At 35.6% G+C, this 21,687-nt stretch overlaps 1 protein-coding gene across 1 annotated transcript in view; it reads right to left on the bottom strand.

Moving 5' to 3' along the window:
• Positions 1 to 21,687, bottom strand: part of LOC131959197 (dynein axonemal heavy chain 9-like) — a 252,061-nt gene that overhangs the window by 54,395 nt on the left and 175,979 nt on the right. Inside the window, exons 64-65 of the mRNA XM_059324311.1 lie at positions 5,664 to 5,828; positions 1,769 to 1,909 (exon numbers count right to left, since the gene is read on the bottom strand). Coding sequence (XP_059180294.1) covers positions 1,769 to 1,909; positions 5,664 to 5,828 — 306 coding nt within the window. The remainder of the gene's footprint in view (positions 1 to 1,768; positions 1,910 to 5,663; positions 5,829 to 21,687) is intronic.

Genomic DNA, 21,687 nt, shown 5'->3' on the forward strand with positions numbered 1-21,687 from the left:
AAGCAGTGCACATATGAATTATACAAATCTGGTTACTAATCAGAGGTCCAATTCGCAGTTTGACTATTCTGTCCTACAAAGTCGAACTGAGTTATAACTAAAAATGAACTCCTTGATGTCTGTTTTATCTTGTAATAAAGTTTTCAATTTTGCTTTATGTCAGAGAAATAGTTATATAAAAAACACAAAATCCAACTCAAAACCAAAGCAGTAATTGCACTTACAACGGTCTGCTTTGGATATATATATATATATATATATACATATATATATATATATATATATATATATATACATATATATATATATAGATATATATATACATATTTAAACATAAAGATAATAGAAATTATTTACAATGATGAGTTATGTCAGATTACAGTAACAACAACTCCAACAACTCCAACTCCAACAACTAACTATTGCAAACTCCAACATGAGTTGGAAAGACATTGTAATAACTGGATGATATTTATGAAATGTTTTCATTTGGAATGGTTAAAATTTGGACTGCATAATTAAGACAGCTTTGGATTTTTTTGTTTGTTTTTATGTTAATCAAAGCTAGCTCTTCCCCAGCCTTTAGTCAGTGTGCTTTTCTTCTTTCTTGTGACAAAATTTTCAATTTTGCTTTATTTCAGATAAATAATGAAATAAAAATTACAAAGTCCAACTTAAAACCAAGCAGTAATTGCACTTACAACGGTCTGCTTTGGATATATTTACTAATTTAAACATAAAAATAATAGAAATTACAAGTTTATTTGAAAGGGAAATTGTTATCTAGAACCAGAGTGCAGCAACTACGTTTTTGGGGTCAAAGGTAGAAAATAATATTTTGAGAAAAAAGTTGCAAATTTACTAGATTAAAGTGGCAAATATACAAGAAAAGTTGCAGGTTTAAGCGATTTAAAGTGGCAAATATGCGTGAAAAAAGTCGCAGATTTACGAGAAAAAAGTGAAGAAAAGGAACTTTTTTCTCGCAGATTCACCACTTTAAATCTCATAAATCTGCACATTTTTTCTTGTAGATTTGCCACTTTAATCTGGTAAACTTTTTTTTTCAAAATATTACCCCCCTCCCCTTGGTCCGTATGTTTTTTTTACACATTCTGGCTGTATGTAATATCCTCCAACATTCTCTAGGGTTGAAATTTGTAATTTGCAAATATTTCAATGAGTGTCCTATTAAGGGTTAAAGCAGTTTTTCTCAGTTTAACCCTTTGTGTATTTACTGCAGTTAAACTTTGTAGGGCAGAATCATTGAAAAAGTTGTCATTGGAGTGACAATGACTTGAAACATTTCCATAATAATTGTGATTATCTTGAGCTCTGGTGTCATTTCTGTCACACTTTATCACAGTTTGCTCTAACATTGTGCAAAGAACACTTATTGTTACAGCTTTCATTTCATTCTCAGGGTCAAAGGTGTATATATATATATAAATATATATACTCTGAATGTGTTTTCATTTGATTATGCTGGGAAATAACTGGTGCCGGGGCAGCTACCTGCAGAGCCGGGAGTGATTGCAAACCATATCTCAGGCTGCCTCGTCTCAGAGCTCGCCGGCTGACAATATGAAAGACATTACGCTCTACATAACCACATTAGGGAGCCGCAGACACAATAAAAGCCGAGCAAAGAGCATAAAACATGGCGAGCAAATGGAAAACGGAGAGGAGGAACAGGGAAGTGAGTGTAAAGAGGGGTCTCACTGGGGGCCGAGAGGCGGCGAGGAAACACGGCGTGTCAATAGACGGCTACCTTCAGAGAGAACTGGTACATGGGGTGGATTTTATTGAGGTCATTCATTATGAAGTACAATAAGGAAGCGCGTGCTGCTGCTGGTCGGTAGTGCTCCCGAGCCTCGTTGATTTTGGCCTCCGTCACCCGGGCTTCTTTAACCTACAGAAAAAATAGGACAAACACAAATGGAATCAGGAAAACTAACGGAATAAGGAAAACTGGAATTGAAAAATACATTTTTGTTAACCCTCTGGAGTCTCCAAAAGTTCTAGACTTCTACATGACATCCGGACTAGAAAACAAAGCAGCGTGGAGCCCTACTGTAAATTTACCTCTGATGAGCAGACAAAATGACAAAAAAAACCCACAGAAGACACAAAATGACCTAAGACCTAAGACCAATAAAATGACCTAAAAAAGACAAAAAATAACTAAAAATAGACACAACAAAAGACACAAAATGCCCCAAAAAGACACAAAATGACTCAAAATGCCCCAAAAAGACACAAAATGACTCAAAAAATACACAAAATGACCCAAATAAACCCCAAAGATAACTGAAAAAAGACACAACAAAAGACACAAAATGCCTAAAAAAGACACAAAACAGACACAAAATGACTAAAAAAGAAAAAATGCCCCAAAAAGACACAAAACAGACACAAAATGACAAAAAAATTGCACAAAATGACCAAAATTGCAGCGTGGAGCCCTACTGCAAATTTACCTCTAATGAGAAGACAAAATGACAAAAAAAAACCCCACAAAAGACACAAAATGACTAAAAAAAGACACAAAATGACCAAAAAAAGACACAAAATGACCAAAAAAGACACAAAATGACTAAAAAAAGACACAAAATTACCAAAAAAAAGACACAAAATGACTAACTGAAACTGTATTGTGTGGTTACAAAACTAACTAAAATTATAGTGAAAATGTCCTTCGTTTTCGTCTTTGTCAACTTTTTTCATACGTAAACCTTTTGGTTGATATGAAATCTATTTCATCTATCTGGTTTTATGACTTAATAAACTTATTATTACCCCATTACAAAAAAAATAACACTAATAAAAACTAAGCATTTCCCAAAAAATAAATACTAATTAAAACTACCAAACTCACTCTAAAAACTAAAATAAACCGACTGAATTTCAAAACAAAAATTGACAACAAAATTAAAACTAAAACTAATGAAAAATCCAGAACTATTATAACCTTGATCTGTACAGATCTGCATAAACTGAGTGCAGCATCCAATAAAACACCCTCAGTGAAGAGCAGAGCGATTCCAATTTCACGGTTCCAGCTAAAATGTTCTCATACTGCGTGGAACACAACAATTATGTGTCATTTCTTTACTTTTTTTTTCTTCAGTAACTGCCTGCACAATTATGCTTAAGAATGAACATCTGCAAAGGCGGCGCTCCTCTCTGAGTGACAGAAGACACACTCACATCTTCACACAGCACTTTCTCTGAAGAATGTTCTCTAAGTCAGTAGTTCTCAACCTTTGAGTCACGACTTTGGGATTTGTCAGAAAAGACACAAAATTACCCAAAAAAGAATCAAATCAACCACAAAATGACACAAAATTACAAAAGAATGACACAAAATTGCCAAAAAATGACATAAAATTAAACAAAAAAAGGACTCAAATTGACCACAAAATGACCCAAAAAAAAGACAAAATGACCAAAAAAGACACAAAATTACCCCAAAAGACACAAAATGACCAAAAAAGATACAAAATTACCCCAAAAGACACAAAATGACTAAAGAAAGACACAAATGACTAAAAAAGAAAGAAAATGACCAAAACAAGACACAAATGACTAAAAAAGAAAGAAAATGACCAAAACAAGACACAAAATGACCAAAAAAGGCACAAAATGACCAAAGAAAGACACAAAATGACCAAAAAAAAGACACAAAATGACTAGAAAAGACACAAAATGACCAAAAAAGACACAAAATTACCAAAAAAAGACACAAAATGACCAAAAAAGACACAAAGTTACCAAAAAAAAGGACACAAAATAATTAAAAAAGACAGACCTTAAATGACCAAAAAGACTAAAACACATTAACACATGAACACTTTAACACAGTGGAGACAGAGCTGACTTCCTCCTAATTCTCCTCTGCCAGAGATAAAGTGACATTATCGAATATGCTCAACAAAAACAGAGAAACAAAGAAACGGAGTGAGGTTCAGACCAGACATGACGCATGATGATCTGATCACATGTGGTCTAAGAACGTCACTCACACCTTGGGGGGGTCTGAGGCTCAGCTGGTGGATCAGAAGGTCCGTCTGATCTCTGACCGTATCAGCCTACATGTCCAAGTATCCTAGGGCAAGATACTGGACCCCAAATTAGTCCTGATGCTTGTCATAGAGGCAGGTGGCACCATGGAGGGTATTCTCCACATAGACTGGATATAAATATGGACTGTGGAGGAGGAGAGGGATCTGATCACTGACTACAGCCTCTCTACACCTCAACCTGACTGAGAGAAGCTGCTGCTAATTCATGTTAGCATTAGCGTTAGCATTAGCTGGGATGTTAGTTTTGGCAGAAAACTGAGCAGCGACTCCTTGGAGTGTCTGTTAGTCCAACCAAACGCTGAACAAGATATTTAATGAACAAAACGTTCAAATAAACTGTCATTAAGTGAAAATACAGTGAAAGGGTCAAAGTTATGAGACCAAACCGCTAAACGTCCTCTTTTATATCTATATAACGTTATATATAACTCTATTGACACGTTGCCGTGGATACGCATTGTTCTGCTTCTCTCCTGATGACGGCTCGCCTTGTTAGTGACCTGTCAATCAAAGGTAGCCCCGCCCCAAATCATACGATTCTTTATCTTCTATTTTCTTCTAAATGGGGCCATTATTTACACTATTAACATCAAATTGTCTTGAAGAAGATTTTTTACTAGTGATTGAGACCATAGTGTTGTCCTAAAAAACATTTCTGAGGTAATAAATCAAGTGAGAAGTTTTCTCATTTTGCATTGAAATTAATGGACATAAATGCTTTTGCAGCTAAACTTAGCGCCCCCTGCTGGAATTTTTTGTAGAATGCAGCTTAAGGCTCTTCCTGGTTTGCCTCCCTGCTCAGACCAGGAGGTTGCCGCCTGGGCCTTGTGTCTTCACGTGCTCCTCGAGTGACCACTTGTGGTCAGATCTCACATTCATGCTCAATATAACATCCAGTAAACACATGGCTAATGCAAAAGACACATAAACCCTCTGGGGTTTGAGCCTATTTTGGCCGTTTTTGAATACTTTTGATTTTGCCCTTCATGTACCACATAAAAAAAATGTTACTATACCCATATTCGGTATCCATTTTTTCTTCACCTATATGATCTGACAGTTATTTTCTCAATTGATCAACGTATTGAGCCCAAAAATCATGAAATCCGACTTGAAAAATAATAATAAAAAACACAAATATGCTCAATGAACTGTTTTGGAACTTGAAAATGTAAACATAGGATACAAATATGAACATATAAAAAGGTAAAAAAAATATATACATATATAATAAAACTATATACAAAGAAGTCCCATAAAAACATGTATTTAAAGGCTTTTTTTCCTTGTTAGCTGCAACTCTTCAAAACAAACTATGTGCAAAATGACACAGAGAGCTACGCCAACGCTCAAATATTTCTGTACTATCAAATTAAAACTATCATATCTTTGGTTTTACATGACCGAGGAACGTCAAACACAAACTGGGAGAAAGTTTCAAGTCTGTACTTTGGAGGGAAGCTGATAGCAGCGCTCCATGTGAGCTGTTTTTTTTTTTGTTAAAGAAGAAATCAGTCAGTTGTAACATATTAATATTTCTGAATCGAGGTACTCTTCAAGAAGCAACATATATAAGGTTACCTTGTCTTCTATCTCGGCCGCGGTACATTTGGTGGTCTCCAGGTTCTCCACCAGCTCCGTGTCTCCCAGGAAGTTCCCTGAAGCGGAAGACAGACGGGACAGCAGGTTGTCCTCCAGCGTCTTCAGAGTGATCTTGAAACCGTTTTGCTGCTTCGTCAGGTCGGACTAGTCAACACAGAAACACTGGTAAAACTTCAGTTTGACATCAGAGAAGTCTCAGATTGATGCTTGTTGTCAGCTTCCTTTCTGGCCCTGTTATCATCACTGGAGGCAAAATGACACAAATTGACCCAAAAAGACACAAAATGACCAATAAAAGACACAAAATGGCCAAAAAATGTCATAAAATTAAGCAAAAAAGGACTCAAATTGATCACAAAATGACCCAAAATTACCACAAAGGCACAAATTGACCAAAAAAAGACACAAAATGACCAAAAAATGACACAAAATGACCCAAAAAAGAAACAAAATGACCAAAAAATGACACATAATGACCCAAAAAAGAAACAAAATGACTAAAAAAGACACAAAATGGCCAAAAAATGACATAAAATTAAGCAAAAAGGACTCAAATTGATCACAAAATGACAAAAAATGACCACAAAGACACAAAATGACCAAAAAAGACACAAAATTACCCCAAAAAGACACAAATTGACCAAAAAAGGAAACAAAACGACCAAAATAGACACAAAATGACTAAAAAAGACATAAAATTCAGCAAAAACGGACTCAAATTGACCAAAAAAGACACAAAATGACCCAAAAAAGACACAAAATGACTAAAAAAAGACACAAAATGACTAAAAAAAGACAGAGGGGACAGCAGGTTGTCCTCCAGCGTCTTCAGAGTGATCTTGAAACCGTTTTGCTGCTTCGTCAGGTCGGACTAGTAAACACAGAAACACTCGTTAAACTTCAGTTTGACATCAGAGGAGCCTCAGATTGATGCTTGTTGTCAGCTTCCTTTCTGGCCCTGTTATCGTCACTGGAGGCAGTGGGAGATGCTGAAGCTGTGGGTCAATACCAGTACATGAATACTGAAGGGCAGCTCAAAGACACAACTGATCAATATGCTCTGCATCGGCGATCAGGAGCCTTGAAGGCAGCGCTCAGGGCGGGATTAGCCCGTTTCCTTCTGGTTGCCAACATCAAACCTGTGCTGAGCGACCTAACCCTCCATGTGATGAGAGCGGAGGTTTAAAGGAGCTTTGATGGTGAACCAACCACACACACACACACACAACACAACACACACACACACACACACAAATCTTTAAAAAAAGCCTTTAAAGAAGTGAGGACAAAATGTCCTCACTTTGCAAAAATGTCCTCACTCTGTTGGTTAAAAACGTGGTCCGGTCCTCACTATGTAGGAAATACAAGAACAAACAAACAAACACACACACACACACACACACACACACAAATCTCAAAAAAGCCTTTAAACAAGATGTCCTCACTCTGTTGGTTAAAAACGTGTTCTGGTCCTCACTATGTAGGAAATACAAGAACAAACACACACACACACACACACACACACACACACACACACACACACACACAAAAGCCTTTAAAGAAGTGAGGACTGGCCAAAATGTCCACACTATGCAAAAATGTCCTCACTCTGTTGGTTAAAAAACGTTTTCCGGTCCTCACTATGTAGGAAGTACAAGAACACACACACACACACACACACACACACACACACACGCACACACACATTCTTGTACTTCTATCTTTGTGAGGACCCTCATTGGAATAGTTAGTTTTGTAAACAAACAAAAACAATCTCAGTAAATTATCATTTTTTTTGTAACCATTACCCTAAAACAAAGTCTTAAATCTCAAAAAAGTGAGGACTGGCCAAAATGTCCTCACTTTGCAAAAATGTCCTCACTCTGTTGGTTAAAAACGTGTTCCGGTCCTCACGATGTAGAAAGTACAAGATCACACACACACACACACACACACACACACATTCTTGTACTTCTATCTTTGTGAAGGCCCTAATTAGTGAATTTTTTATTTGTTTTAGTTTGAATTTCGTTTGTGTTTGTCAATTTTTGTTTTATCAAATTCAGTTAGTTTTAATTAGTTTTTAGAGTGAGTTTGCTAGTTTTAGTTTAGTTTTTATTAGTTGTAGTTTTTTGTAATGGGGTATTTGTTGGGTGGGAGATTAAAAGAGGTCACAGTAAATTTTGCCTTTATTTCCTTTGTCTTATCCATCTTCACTTTGTATGAAAAAAGTTGACAAAGACGAAAACGAAGGACATTTTCACTATAATTTTAGTTAGTTTTGTAACCACACAATACAGTTTCAGTTAATTATCATCATCATGTAACCTTTAACCCTTAAAACAAAGTCTGAAATCTCAAAAAAGCCTTTAAAGAAGTGAGGACCGGCCGAAAAGTCCTCACTTTGCAATAAAATGTCCTCACTCTGTTGGTTAAAAACGTGTTCCAGTCCTCACTATGTGGGAAGGACAAGAACACACACACACACACACACACACACACACACACACACACATATACACACACTTCTATAAATTCTCTGGTGTATTAACTGATACAGGCCTCACACACACACTCAGCTCATTGATGGGGTTTTACTCACCTCCCGTATGGATTAGTGGACCTGTCCTCTAATAAAACTTGAACTCAAACAGTTTTAGTGTCTTTGTTCTGGCTGAAAGAACAAAAGTGTTTGACAGAAACTTTCAGTTTTTCAAAGCGGCGTCGGGAGAACAAAGTGGACGGGCCGCTGTAACTTACTGCTTCATCCTGCTTTGTCCTTCATTATCAGAGTCTGGTGCTGCTGCTTGTTTCTGCTCCACAATGACTCTGCTTTATTGAAGTTTCCCTTAAGTCTTATAGGGCTATGTTGTCCATTTCTGAATCCTTTTCATGTCTTTTTGTGTCTTTTTAAGTAATTTTTTGGTCATTTTGTGTCTTTTTGTGTCTTTTTTTTAGTCATTTTATATGTTTTTTTTTTGTAATTTTGTGTCTTTATGTGTCTTTTTTTAGTCATTTTTTGTCATTTTGCGTCTTTTTTAGTCATTTTGTGTCTTTTTTAGTCATTTTGTGTCTTTTTTGGTCATTTTGTGTCTTTTTTGGTCATTTTTGTCTTCTTATTTTGTGTCTTTTTTGTCATTTTGTGCCTTTTTTTTATTCATTTTGTATCTTTTTTTGTCATTTTGTGTCCTTTTTTATTCATTTTGTGTCTTTTTTGTCATTTTGTCTTTTTTTAGTCATTTTGTGTTTTTTTTAGTAATTTTGTGTCTTTTTAGTAATTTTGTGTGTTTTTTAGTCATTTTGTATCTTTTTTAGTCATTTTGTGTCTTTTTTGGTCATTTTGTGTCTTTTTTGGTCATTTTTGTCTTCTTATTTTGTGTCTTTTTTGTCATTTTGTGCCTTTTTTTTATTCATTTTGTATCTTTTTTTGTCATTTTGTGTCCTTTTTTATTCATTTTGTGTCTTTTTTGTCATTTTGTCTTTTTTTAGTCATTTTGTGTCTTTTTAGTAATTTTGTGTGTTTTTTAGTAATTTTGTGTCTTTTTTTAGTCATTTTATATGTTTTTTTTAGTAATTTTGTGTCTTTATGTGTCTTTTTTTAGTCATTTTTTGTCATTTTGTGTCTTTTTTTAGTCATTTTGTGTCTTTTTTTAGTCATTTTGTGTCTTTTTTTGGTCATTTTGTGTCTTTTTTGGTCATTTTTGTCTTCTTATTTTGTGTCTTTTTTGTCACTTTGTGCCTTTTTTTATTCATTTTGTATCTTTTTTTGTCATTTTGTGTCCTTTTTTATTCATTTTGTGTCTTTTTTGTCATTTTGTCTTTTTTTAGTCATTTTGTGTTTTTTTAGTCATTTTGTGTCTTTTTAGTAATTTTGTGTGTTTTTTAGTAATTTTGTGTCTTTTTTAGTCATTTTATATGTTTTTTTTAGTAATTTTGTGTCTTTATGTGTCTTTTTTTTAGTCATTTTTTGTCATTTTGTGTCTTTTTTTAGTCATTTTGTGTCTTTTTTGGTCATTTTGTGTCTTTTTTGGTCATTTTTGTCTTCTTATTTTGTGTCTTTTTTGTCATTTTGTGCCTTTTTTTTATTCATTTTGTATCTTTTTTTGTCATTTTGTGTCTTTTTGTTTCTTTTTTGGTCATTTTTGTCTTCTTATTTTGTGTCTTTTTTGTCATTTTGTGCCTTTTTTTATTCATTTTGTATCTTTTTTTAGTCATTTTGTGTCCTTTTTTATTCATTTTGTGTCTTTTTTGTCATTTTGTCTTTTTTTAGTCATTTTGTGTCCTTTTTTATTCATTTTGTGTCTTTTTTGTCATTTTGTCTTTTTTTAGTCATTTTGTGTTTTTTTTAGTAATTTTGTGTCTTTTTAGTAATTTTGTGTGTTTTTTTAGTAATTTTGTGTCTTTTTTTAGTCATTTTGTGTCTTTTTTGGTCTTTTTGTTTCTTTTTTGGTCATTTTTGTCTTCTTATTTTGTGTCTTTTTTGTCATTTTGTGCCTTTTTTTATTCATTTTGTATCTTTTTTTAGTCATTTTGTGTCCTTTTTTATTCATTTTGTGTCTTTTTTGTCATTTTGTCTTTTTTTAGTCATTTTGTGTCCTTTTTTATTCATTTTGTGTCTTTTTTGTCATTTTGTCTTTTTTTAGTCATTTTGTGTTTTTTTTTAGTAATTTTGTGTCTTTTTAGTAATTTTGTGTGTTTTTTTTAGTAATTTTGTGTCTTTTTTTAGACATTTTGTGTCTTTTTTAGTCATTTTGTTTCTTTTTTTAGTCATTTTGTGTCTTTTTTTGGTCATTTTGTGTCTTTTTTGGTCATTTTTGTCTTCTCATTTTGTCTTTTTTGTCATTTGTGTCTTTTTTAAGTCATTTTGTGTCTTTTTTTGTCATTTTTTGTCTTTTTTTTAGTCATTTTGTTTCTCTTTTTTTAGTCATTTTGTGTGATTTTGTGTCTTTTTTGTGTCTTTTTTTGTCATATTGTGTCTTTTTTTGTCATTTTGTCTTTTTTTGTCATTTTCTGTCTTTTTGTCATTTTGTCTTTTTTTCTCATTTTGTGTTTTTTTTTGTCATTTTGTGTCTTTTTTTGTCATTTTGTGTCTTTTTTAGTCATTTTGTGTCTTCTTTTTAGTCATTTTGTTTCTTTTTGTGTCTTTTTTTTTGTCATTTTGTGTCTTTTTTTAGTCATTTGGAGCTTTTGGAGACTCCACAGGGTTAACAGAAGCCTGTGTGACCTGTGAGTTGTTGTAATTACAGGGTTGTGGGCTGTTTTGCCTACTCCAGTGTTGCTGCTGACTTATAATATCTGAGGCTTTCTGAGCGACAGACGGCGGTGATACATCTCCAGCAGTTGTGTGTCTGCCCCCGTGTAATCACCGGGGGAGTGGGGGAGGAGCTGCTCCTCCTCCCTGTGGCATAATGCTCCCATGACTAAAGACATACTTAGCCCAGATCGCGCCAGGGGAGCAGATAGTTTAAGAGATCACACTGCTTAATTGCTCTCTTTATGACACGATTTCCTGTTGCAGTGATGAGAAATATTTTACACCATTGTTAAAACTAATTGAGCCTCTGCCTTGTTAAATCTTACAGGCTCTGAATTTTGACGTTATTACCCACTTTCCCTGCAAACATGGGCCCACTGTGGGTTTACTGTGGGCAGGGGGGCAAACCCACACTCATCTCCTGTGGGTTTGCCCATGTGGGGTAATGGTTTTTTTGTGTGGGGAAACCCACTCCTGAGTCGACAGCACAGCATAGTTAAAACATTAGTATTCACTTTTATTCTTCATGTGAATGTGGAATAAAGTTAAAAATCATGATTTAGTTTGTTTCTGAGGTTGAATAAATGACATAACGCATATTAGGGCTGGGCGATATATCAATATATAAAAGATATATCGATATATTTTTAAATGTGATATGGAATTAGACCATATCACATATGTTGATGTAGTTAAAAATGTTTCTTTCTTTATATATAAATGCTGCCCGTCATATTTAGTTTAGTAGTTTTTTTTTGTAATTTTGTGTATTTTTTTGGTCATTTTGTGGGTTCTTTGGGTCATTTTGTGTCTTTTTAAAATAATTTTGTGTCTTCTTTTTGGTAATTCTCTGTATTTTTTGGTCATTTTGTGTCTTTTTTTTGGTCATTTTGTATCTATTTTAAGTAATTTAGTTTTTTTCTGTAATTTTGTGTCTTTTTTTGGTCATTTTGTATCTTTTTTGATCATTTCGTGTCTTTTTTTTCTGACATTTTGTGTCTTTTTCTGGTAATTTTGTGTCTTTTTTTGGTAATTCTGTGTCTTTTTTTGGTCATTTTGTTTCTTTCTTAAGCAATTTAGTTTTTTTTCTGTCATTTTGTGTTTTTTTTGGGTCATTTTGTGTCAATTTGAAGGTTCTATAATATTCTTGCTTTGAGATATTGACCTTTGAACCTTAACCTTGGGGCATATTTAAATGATTATAACTAAGGGACAAAAAGGGTTACAGACATGAGACCTACTGTTATAGGAAGGTGTTGACATGGACTATAATGTGAGCATAGTCACTAAGGGGTGGGAGTGGGGGGGTTTTAGGATATGCTGAAAAAATAAAAAATCTCCCATTGAACAAGACAATATTTAAATTCTGATGCCAAAAATTTGATTGACACCACCTCAAAACCCTGGAAAGCAACTAATTAAGTATTTCCAACTTCCAATTTTAGGGGAAACCCTGTTTTGTTAAAAAAACTACAACTCCCTAGAACTCTCTTCAGTACTTATGTCGACATTAGCATCATTGTTGTAGTTCTTCCATTTTAGGGTTGTGCTAGGGTTGTGAAAACATATTTCTACCGAATTTATCGAATATCACACACTGTCTAATAAATAATTATACTGCATGTATATTAGCTATGCTTAAAAAAAGACAACAATGTTTAATTGTAGCGAAATCCGTGTCAGTTTCACAGGAATTTGAGTGATTCCGTGGCTATTTCACGGATTTTGAGTTAAGCAAATCCATGGCTATTTCATGGATTCCTGTGAGACCAGATTTATCGATATAGTTAATATTTTTCTTTCTTTATTTACCTATAAATGCTGCCCTTACTAGGGTTTGTCATATTTAGTCCTTTTGTAATGTCCGTTATTCTTTTCTCATATAAATATAGTTATTTTACAAAAAGATTGGCTTATTTTATTTCATAGGTTATATTTATTTAAGATGTTTTTTTATTTAAATGTGCACTTTATGGAGCTTTGATTTGTAAAAAAAAGGTTCTCGTTTTAGGGCAGGGATCTCAAACTCGCGGCCCGTGAGCCAATTGCGGCCCTCGTGACGATATTTTGTGGCCCCCACCTTGATATGAAAGTTTAATGTGAGTTTTATATGAATGGCACTTTACCATGTTGTGTGTGGAAGGTCCCTTTAATTACTTTTTGAAATAATTTTTGTGTCTTTTTTAATAATGGTGTGTCTTTTTTTGGTAATTCTGTGTCTTTTTTTAAATAATTGTGTCTTTTTTAGTAATTTCGTGTCTTTTTTTGGTCATTTTGTTCCTTTTTTAAAGTAATTTAGTGTTCTTTCTGTCATTTTGTGTCTTTTTTTTTGGAGTTTTGTGTCTTTTTTTGGTCATTTTGTTTATTTTTTAAAGTAATTCAGTGTTTTTTCTGTCATTTTGTGTCTTTTTTTTTAGTAGTTTTGTGTCTTTCTTTGGTCATTTTGATACTGCCTCCAGCAGCCCCCAGGTAATTTGAGTTTGAGACCCCTGATTTAGGGATTTTTATTTCACTGATGTCGAGGAGGAGGCAGCTCCAGAGTCTGGGGGCTGCTACTGAAAAGCCTCTGTCACCTCTTGTTTTCAATCTGTTTCCTCCAGTTGCTCTGCTGACCTTAGTGCCCACATTTTGCCCACAGTGAGATGCCCATATGAGGCCCCCAGTGGCCCCACACGGGGGGCAAAAAGCATGTCTGCTGGGTTGTGGTTGAATTTCCTCCTGATCCAAAACTCCACAGGAAAAAAATGATGTCATTGGTGGCATTTTAAGAAAAGACCTGACATGCCGGCGCTTTGAGATGAGAGTAAAAATTAAAAAAAATGGCTTTGAGTGGTGGACATCATTTTGTGTCTTTTTTTGGGTAATTTTGTGTATTTTTTAAATAAATGTGTGTCTTTTTTGGTAATTCTGTGGGTTCCTTTGGTCATTTTGTTTCTTTTTAAAGTAATTTGTTTTTTTTAGTAATTTTGTGTATTTTTTTTGTAATTTTGTGTATTTTTTTAATGTAATTTTGTGTTTTTAAAAAAAATAATTTTGTGTCTTTTTTGGTAATTATGTGTCTTTTTTGGTCATTTTGCTTCTTTAATAAGTAATGTAGTTTTTTTGTGTCTTTTGTGTAATTTTGTGGGGTTTTTTTTTTGTCATTTTGTGTCTTTTTTGTTCATTTTGTGTCTTTTTTAAAGTAATTTCGTTTTTTCTGTCATTTTTTTTTGGTTGTGGTTGAATTTCCTCCTGTTCCAAAACTCCACAGGAAAAAAATGATGTCATTGGTGGCATTTTAAGAAAAGACCTGACATGCCGGCGCTTTGAGACGAGAGTAAAAACCACAAAATGGTTTTGAGTGGTGGACATTTAAGCGGGGACATTTGCCTGTGTGAGTCAACTGTGACCTTCTACTGGGCCAGACTCAGAGCTCTGGAGGGGGAAAGCTATCATCACTAAAACATTCCCAACTGGACCCGGTAATGAGTCAGTTTTTAACGATTAGCTTCCCTCTGGCACACTGTACTTGTAATTACCCTTGCATGGAAAAAACAAACAATTAACCAGTCAGCAGAACACTCTAATTGGGATTAAAATGAGATATTACATCTATCATTTTTTTTTTTTTTTTAGGCAAATGATTACTGAGTGCCACAGAGCAGCCCTGTTAAGGTAATTAGAGAAGTGGAGCATTTTGGTTCTCATTAAGGTCCAAGGTCTGGGTAAGAAAGTATGTACACATGTACAGTCTTATGTGCAGAGGGAGGACCAGGAGCTAGTTATTCTGGTGAAAGGTTGTAGACTGATCCCCTGGGCTCTCTCCAAACAGGCAACTTGACATTTTAAGCTCCTTAGCCTGTCTTTTTTTTTAGTAATTTTGTGTCTTTTTTTAGTCATTTGTGCCTTTTTTAGTCATTTTGTGTCTTTTTTATGTCTTTTTTAGTCATTTGTGTCTTTTTTGTGTCTTTTTTGGTCATTTTGTGTCTGGTGTTGTGTCTTTTTTAGTTATTTTGTGTCATTTTTAGTCATTTTGTGTCTTTTTTAGTCCTTTTGTGTCTTTTTTTTTAGTCCTTTTGTGTCTTTTTTGTCATTTTGTCTTTTTTTTGTTAATGTTGTCTTTTTGTGTCTTTTTTAGTCATTTGTGTCTTTTTTAGTCATTTTGTGTCTTTTTTAGTCATTTGTGTCTTTTTTGTGTCTTTTTTATGTCTTTTTTGGTCATTTTGTGTCTGGTGTTGTGTCTTTTTTTAGTAATTTTGTGTCTTTTTGTAAAGTAATTTTGTGTATTTTTAGTCAGTTTGTGTCTTTTTTAGTCATTTGTATATTTTTGTGACTTTTTGTGTATTTTTTTTGGTCATTTTGTGTCTGTTGTGTCTTTTTTAGTTATTTTGTGTCTTTTTGGGTCTTTTTTTGGTCATTTTTTGGTCATTTTTTCATCATTTTGTGTCTTTTTTGTAATTTTGTGTCTTTTTTTAGTCATTTTGTGTCTTTTTTTAGTCCTTTTGTGTCTTTTTTTTAGTCCTTTTTTTTTTTTGTCATTTTGTGTCTTTTTTTGGTCATTTTGTGTCTTTTTAGTCCTATAGTCCAAAATAAAATCTGATTTTGAATCTTTTTTTATCCAGTTCTATCATTTAATGCTAAATATATTTGACTTTGTCTCCAGTTTTAGTTGGTATATCATCAATTTGAGTTGAGCATTTTAGTTCTCATTAAGGTCTGGGTAAGAATGGTGCCGGAGCAAACACACATAAAGTATGTACACATGCACAGTCTTATGCGCAGAGGGAGGACCAGGAGCTAGTTATTCTGGTGAAAGGTTGGAGACTGATCCCCTGGGCTCTCTCCAAAAAGGCAACTTGACATTTTAAGCTCCTTAGCCCGTCTTGGCTCGGTTAAATGAGAGTTCTTTCACCCCGTAGTCGTCTTACGGCAGCGTAGCAACGCTAACCTCATTAAAGGTATAATAGCACAGAGTCATTCAAAGAATATAAACAGGTACATCCAATTTACACTCCGCTATCAGGCTGGTGATTGTTATCAGTCCGGGTTGTTTACCGGCAACAAAAAGCCATTCAGCACTTCACTCTACGGGCCGCGCTCTGAGAGGAAGGTGCTGCACAGCAACCCCCCACCTCCCACTGTCAACTTTCACTGTTAATTAAAATGATAAGTGAGTTCCAGATCTTGTTTTTTTCTCTCTTACCCTCCGATCTCAGTGAAATGCTAATTAAACAAGCTTCATTAAATCACATTTCACTTCTCCATTGGATTTTGCTGAGGGGACATAAGGCTAAAAATAACCCTCCATTTATTAAAAAATGCTGATTTGTCCATGGATGAAAGCCTACAGGTCTGTGTGTTTCAAAATGTCAAAATCATTATTTAGTTTGTTTCGGAGGTTGAATAAATGACATAACGCCTATTAGGGCTGGGCGATATATCAATATATAAAAGATATATTGATATATTATTAAATGTGATATGGAATTAGACCATATCACATATATCAAAAGATCCCCTCCAAGAATCGCCACCTAAACATGGTGGAGGGGTTTGTGTGCTTCAGTGATCCTGGGAGCTGTGTTGTCGGGAGCAGTAGCTCCTGGTAGGGTTTCAAAGTGGTCCCAGGGGAGGGGCCAGACTAAACAGCAGTTCAGAGGACCCGGCCTTCTTGGAGTCTCTGGGTGGTGTCCTGGAAGGGGTACCACTCGGGGACTTTATAGTTCTTCTGGGAGACTTCAACTCTCACATGGGCAATGATGATGGTACCTAGAGGAGGTGATTGGGAGGAACGGTCTGCCCGATCTGAACCCGAGTGGTGTTCTGTTATTGGACTTCTGTGCTAGTCACGGATTGTCCATAACGAACACCATGTTCGAACATAGAGTTGTTCATAAGTGTACCTGGTACCAGAGCACTCTAGGCCAAAGATCGATGATCGATTTTATTATCGTATCGTCAGATCTACAGCCGTGTTTTGGACACTCGGGTGAAGAGAGGAGGAGAGCTGTCAACTGATCACCACCTGGTGGTGAGTTGGATCAGGTGGTGGGGAAGGATGCTGGACAGACCTGGCAACCCCAAACGTGTAGTGAGGGTGAACTGGGAACGTCTAGCGGAGGCCCCTGTCTGCAGGGTCTTCAACTCACACCTCCGGAAGAATTTCTCCAGCATCCCAGGTGAGGTTGGGGACATGGAGTCCGAATGGGCCATGTTCAAAGCCTCAATTGTTGATGCGGCTGGTAGGAGCTGTGGCCTGAAGGCCGTCGGTGCCTGTCGTGGCGGCAACCCAAGAACCCGCTGGTGGACACCAGCGGTGAGGGAGGCCGTCAAGCTGAAGAAGGAGGCCTTTCGGTCTTTGCTGGCCGAGGGGTCTCCGGAAGCAGCGGGCAGGTACCGTTTGGCCAGAAGGGCTGCAGCTGCGGCAGTCGCTGAAGCAAAAACTCGGGTATGGGAGGAATTCGAGGAGGCCATGAAGGAGGACTTTCGGTCGGCCTCAAAGAGGTTTTGGAAAACCATCGGGCGACTCAGGAAGGGAAAGCAGGGCTTGGAGAGAGCACTTTGAGGAACTCCTTAATCCACCTAAAACATCCTCCGCAGAGGAGGCAGAGTCTGAAGACTCAGGGGAAGACCCACCAGTATCCCTGGCAGAAGTCGTAGAGGTAGTCAAAAAGCTACCCGGTGGCAAGGCGCCAGGGTTGGATGAGATTCCCTCTGAGATGCTGAAGGCTCTGGACACTGTTGGGCTGTCATGGTTGACACGCCTCTTCAGTGTCGCGTGGAGGTCTGGGACAGTGCCAGTGGATCGGCAGACCGGGGTGGTGGTTCCCATTTTTAAAAAGGGACTGGAGGGTGGAATTACACTGCTCAGCCTCCCCGGGAAAGTCTACTCCAGGGTGCTGGAAAGGAGGCTCTGGCCGATTGTCGAACCTCGGATTCAGGAGGAACAATGCGGCTTCCGTCCTGGCCGTAGAACAACGGACCAGCTCTTTACCCTTATGAGACTCCTGGAGGGGTCATGGGAGTTTGCTCATCCAGTCTACATGTGTTTTGTGGACTTGGAGAAGGCCTACAACCGTGTCCCTCGGGGAGTCTTGTGTTGGGGTACTGAGGGAGTATGGGGTACCGGGTTCGTTGCTACAAGCTATATGGTCCTTATAAAACCAAAGAGAGAGCTGTGTCCGGGGTTGCCCCTTGTCTCCGATTCGTCTGGAATGCCCTGCTTAACCTGCTGCCCCCGCGACCCGGCCCCGGATAAGCGGAGGAAAATGGATGGATGGATGGATTAAATGAACGGTTTTAATAAAACAACTGTTCCAGATCTTGTTTTTTTTTTTTCTTACCCTCCGATCTCAATGAAATGCTAATTAAACGAGCTTCATTAAATCACATTTCACTTCACCATTGGATTTTGCTGAGGGGACATAAGGCTAAAAATAACTCTCCACTTATTAAAAATGCTGATTTGTCCGTGGATGAAAGCCTACAGGTCCCAACGAAGCACTGCCTGCAGATGCCCGGCACAAACAAAGAAACCTCCAGAAAACCATCAAAATGCAAATAGGATTGTGTTGGAGTAAATCTGCCTGACCTGTTAACAGAGTTCCCACATTATCATCCATTGTGATCTCTGGGAGACACTGCCGTCAGCCACAGAGATTTCTGATCTTCCTTTTCGCCTAACAAGAGCTGCGTTTAAGGAACAGTGGAAGTGTGTCATTTTGTGTCTTTTTTGGTCATTTTGAGTCTTTTTTTCGTCATTTTGTGTCTTTTTTTGTCATTTTGTGTCTTTTTTTGTCCTTTTTTAATCTTTTTTTAGTCATATTGTGTCTTTTTCTATCCTTTTTTAGACATTTTGTGTCTTGTTTTAGTCATTTTGTGTCTTTTTTTGTCATTTTGTGTCATTTTGTGTCTTTTTGTGTGTTCTGTGGGGTTTTTTTGTCATTCTGTTGTCTCATTTTGTGTCTTTTTCTGTCATTTTGTGTCTTTTTTGGTTATTTTGTGTCTTTTTTAGTTATTTTGTGTCTTTTTCTGTCGTTTTCTGTGTTTTTTTTTTAGTAATTTTATGTCTATTTTAGTCATTTGTGTCTTTTTTGTGTCTTTTTGGGTCATTTTGTGTCTTCTGTGGGGTTTTTTTGTCATTCTGTCATCTCATTTTGTGTCTTTTTTGGTCATTTTGTGTCTTTTTCTGTCATTTCGTGTCTTTTTTTGTCTTTTTGGGTCATTTTGTGTCTTCTGTGGGGTTTTTTTGTCATTCTGTCATCTCATTTTGTGTCTTTTTTGGTCATTTTGTGTCTTTTTTAGTCATTTTGTGTCTTTTTGTATCTTTTTTAAATCCTTTTTTTGTGTCTTTTTTAGTCATTTTGTGTCTTTTTTAGTCCTTTTTTAGTCATTTTGTTTCTTTTTTTAGTCATTTTGTGTCATTTTGTGTATTTTATTGTCTTTTTTTAGTCATTTTGTGTCTTTTTTGGTAATTTTGTATCTTTTTCTGTCATTTTGTGTCTTTTTTTGTCATTTTGTGTCTTTTTTAGTCCTTTAGTCTGACATAAAATGTGATTTTGAATCTTTTTTTACTTTCAATACACTGAACAAAGGTTGCAAATATAACATATCAGAGGGTTACATCCAGCTCTATCATTTTACACAAAATGCAAATAGGATTGTGTTGGAGTAAATCTGCCTGACCTGTTAACAGAGTTCCCACATTATCATCCATTCTGATCTCTGGGAGACACTGCCGTCAGCCACAGAGATTTCTGATCTTCCTTTTCGCCTCGACTAACAAGAGCCGCGTTTAAGGAAACAGTGGAAGTGTGTCAATGTGTTGTCTAATTGCTGTGGTACAGTAGCCCCACCGGCTAATCCATTTCAAACACTTGACATGAAAAGCACAGATTGCCGATGAGACGAGCGAGAGGCATCATTAGGCGCCGCAGCTTTGATCAAGAGAATTTTCACTTAATTACGAACATTTACATTCACAGCGTACAGAGGCTATCGTAACTATCTGCTGCTCATTACTCCTCCTCGACAGTCGGCCTTACAGCTGCCAGGAACCTGCTGTACTGCACACAATGTACCGGCCGTAAACTAACCGGCAGTGACAGCTCCCGGCTCCAGCTGGTGACGGCTCATCAACACACTGAAACAACAGCTCTTCCTTCTCCACGGGCGAGAGTCCTCACAACGCACACACGGATCTACATACACCTTAAATGTCTCCTGTCTGCTTCTCTTCTGATGGTGGAGAGAGAGGTGGTGGTGTGAACATGAATGAATCAGAGTGGAAAAAGTGAAAAGAAAAGTCCCTTGAGGATTTTTTTGTCATTTTGTCTTTTTTGTAATTTTGTGTCTTTTTGTGTCTTTTTTTAGTAATTTTGTCTTTTTTAAGTCATTTTGTGACTTTTTTTAGTCATTTTGTGTCTTTTTGTGTCTTTTTTTAGTCCTTTTGTGTATTTTTATAGTAATTTTGTGTCTTTTTTTTAGTCATTTTGTGTCTTTTTAGTCATTTTGTGTCTTTCTTAAGTCATTTTGTGTATTTTTTTAGTCATTTTGTGTCTTTTTTGTGTCTTTTTGCATCTTTTTTTAGTCATTTTGTGTCTTTTTTAGTCATTTTGTGTCTTTTTTTTAGTCATTTTGTGTCTTTTTTGTGTCTTTTTGTGTCTTTTTTAGTCATTTTGTGTCTTTTTTAGTCATTTTGTCTTTTTTAAATCATTTTGTGTCTTCTTTTGTCATTTTGTGTCTTTTTTGTCATTTTGTGTCTTTTTTTAGTCATTTTGTGTCCTTTTTTCATTTTGTGTCTTTTTTTAGTCATTTTCTTTCTTTTTTTTCATTTTGTGTCTTTTTTTAGTCATTTTGTGTATTTTTTTAGTCATTTTGTGTCTTTTTTTAGTAATTTAATGTCTTTTTTTAGTCATGTTGTGTATTTTTGTGTCTTTTTTTAGTCCTTTTGTGTATTTTTATAGTAATTTTGTGTCTTTTTTTTAGTCATTTTGTGTCTTTTTAGTCATTTTGTGTCTTTCTTAAGTCATTTTGTGTATTTTTTTAGTCATTTTGTGTCTTTTTTGTGTCTTTTTGCATCTTTTTTTAGTCATTTTGTGTCTTTTTTAGTCATTTTGTGTCTTTTTTTTAGTCATTTTGTGTCATTTTTGTGTCTTTTTGTGTCTTTTTTAGTCATTTTGTGTCTTTTTTAGTCATTTTGTCTTTTTTAAATCATTTTGTGTCTTCTTTTGTCATTTTGTGTCTTTTTTGTCATTTTGTGTCTTTTTTTAGTCATTTTGTGTCCTTTTTTCATTTTGTGTCTTTTTTTAGTCATTTTCTTTCTTTTTTTTCATTTTGTGTCTTTTTTTAGTCATTTTGTGTATTTTTTTAGTCATTTTGTGTCTTTTTTTAGTAATTTAATGTCTTTTTTTAGTCATGTTGTGTATTTTTTGTCATTTGTGTCTTATTATAATCATTTTGTGTTTTTTTTTAGTCATTTTGTTTCTTTTTTTAGTCATTTTGTATATTTTTTTGTCATTTTATGTCTTTTTTTAGTCATTTTGTGTCTTTTTTGTCATTTTGTGTCTTTTTTTAGTCATTTTGTGTCTTTTTGTGTCTTTTTTTAGTCATTCCCTCTCGACAGGCGAGAGTCTGCACAACGCACACACAGATCTACATACACCTTAAATGTCTCCTGTCTGCTTCTCTTTTGATGGTGGAGAGAGAGGTGGTTGTGTGAACATAAATGAATCAGAGTGGAAAAAGTGAAAAGAAAAGTCCCTTGAGGAT

The sequence above is a fragment of the Centropristis striata genome, chromosome 21 (assembly GCF_030273125.1).
Source record: "Centropristis striata isolate RG_2023a ecotype Rhode Island chromosome 21, C.striata_1.0, whole genome shotgun sequence".
NCBI classification, from domain to species: domain Eukaryota; kingdom Metazoa; phylum Chordata; class Actinopteri; order Perciformes; family Serranidae; genus Centropristis; species Centropristis striata.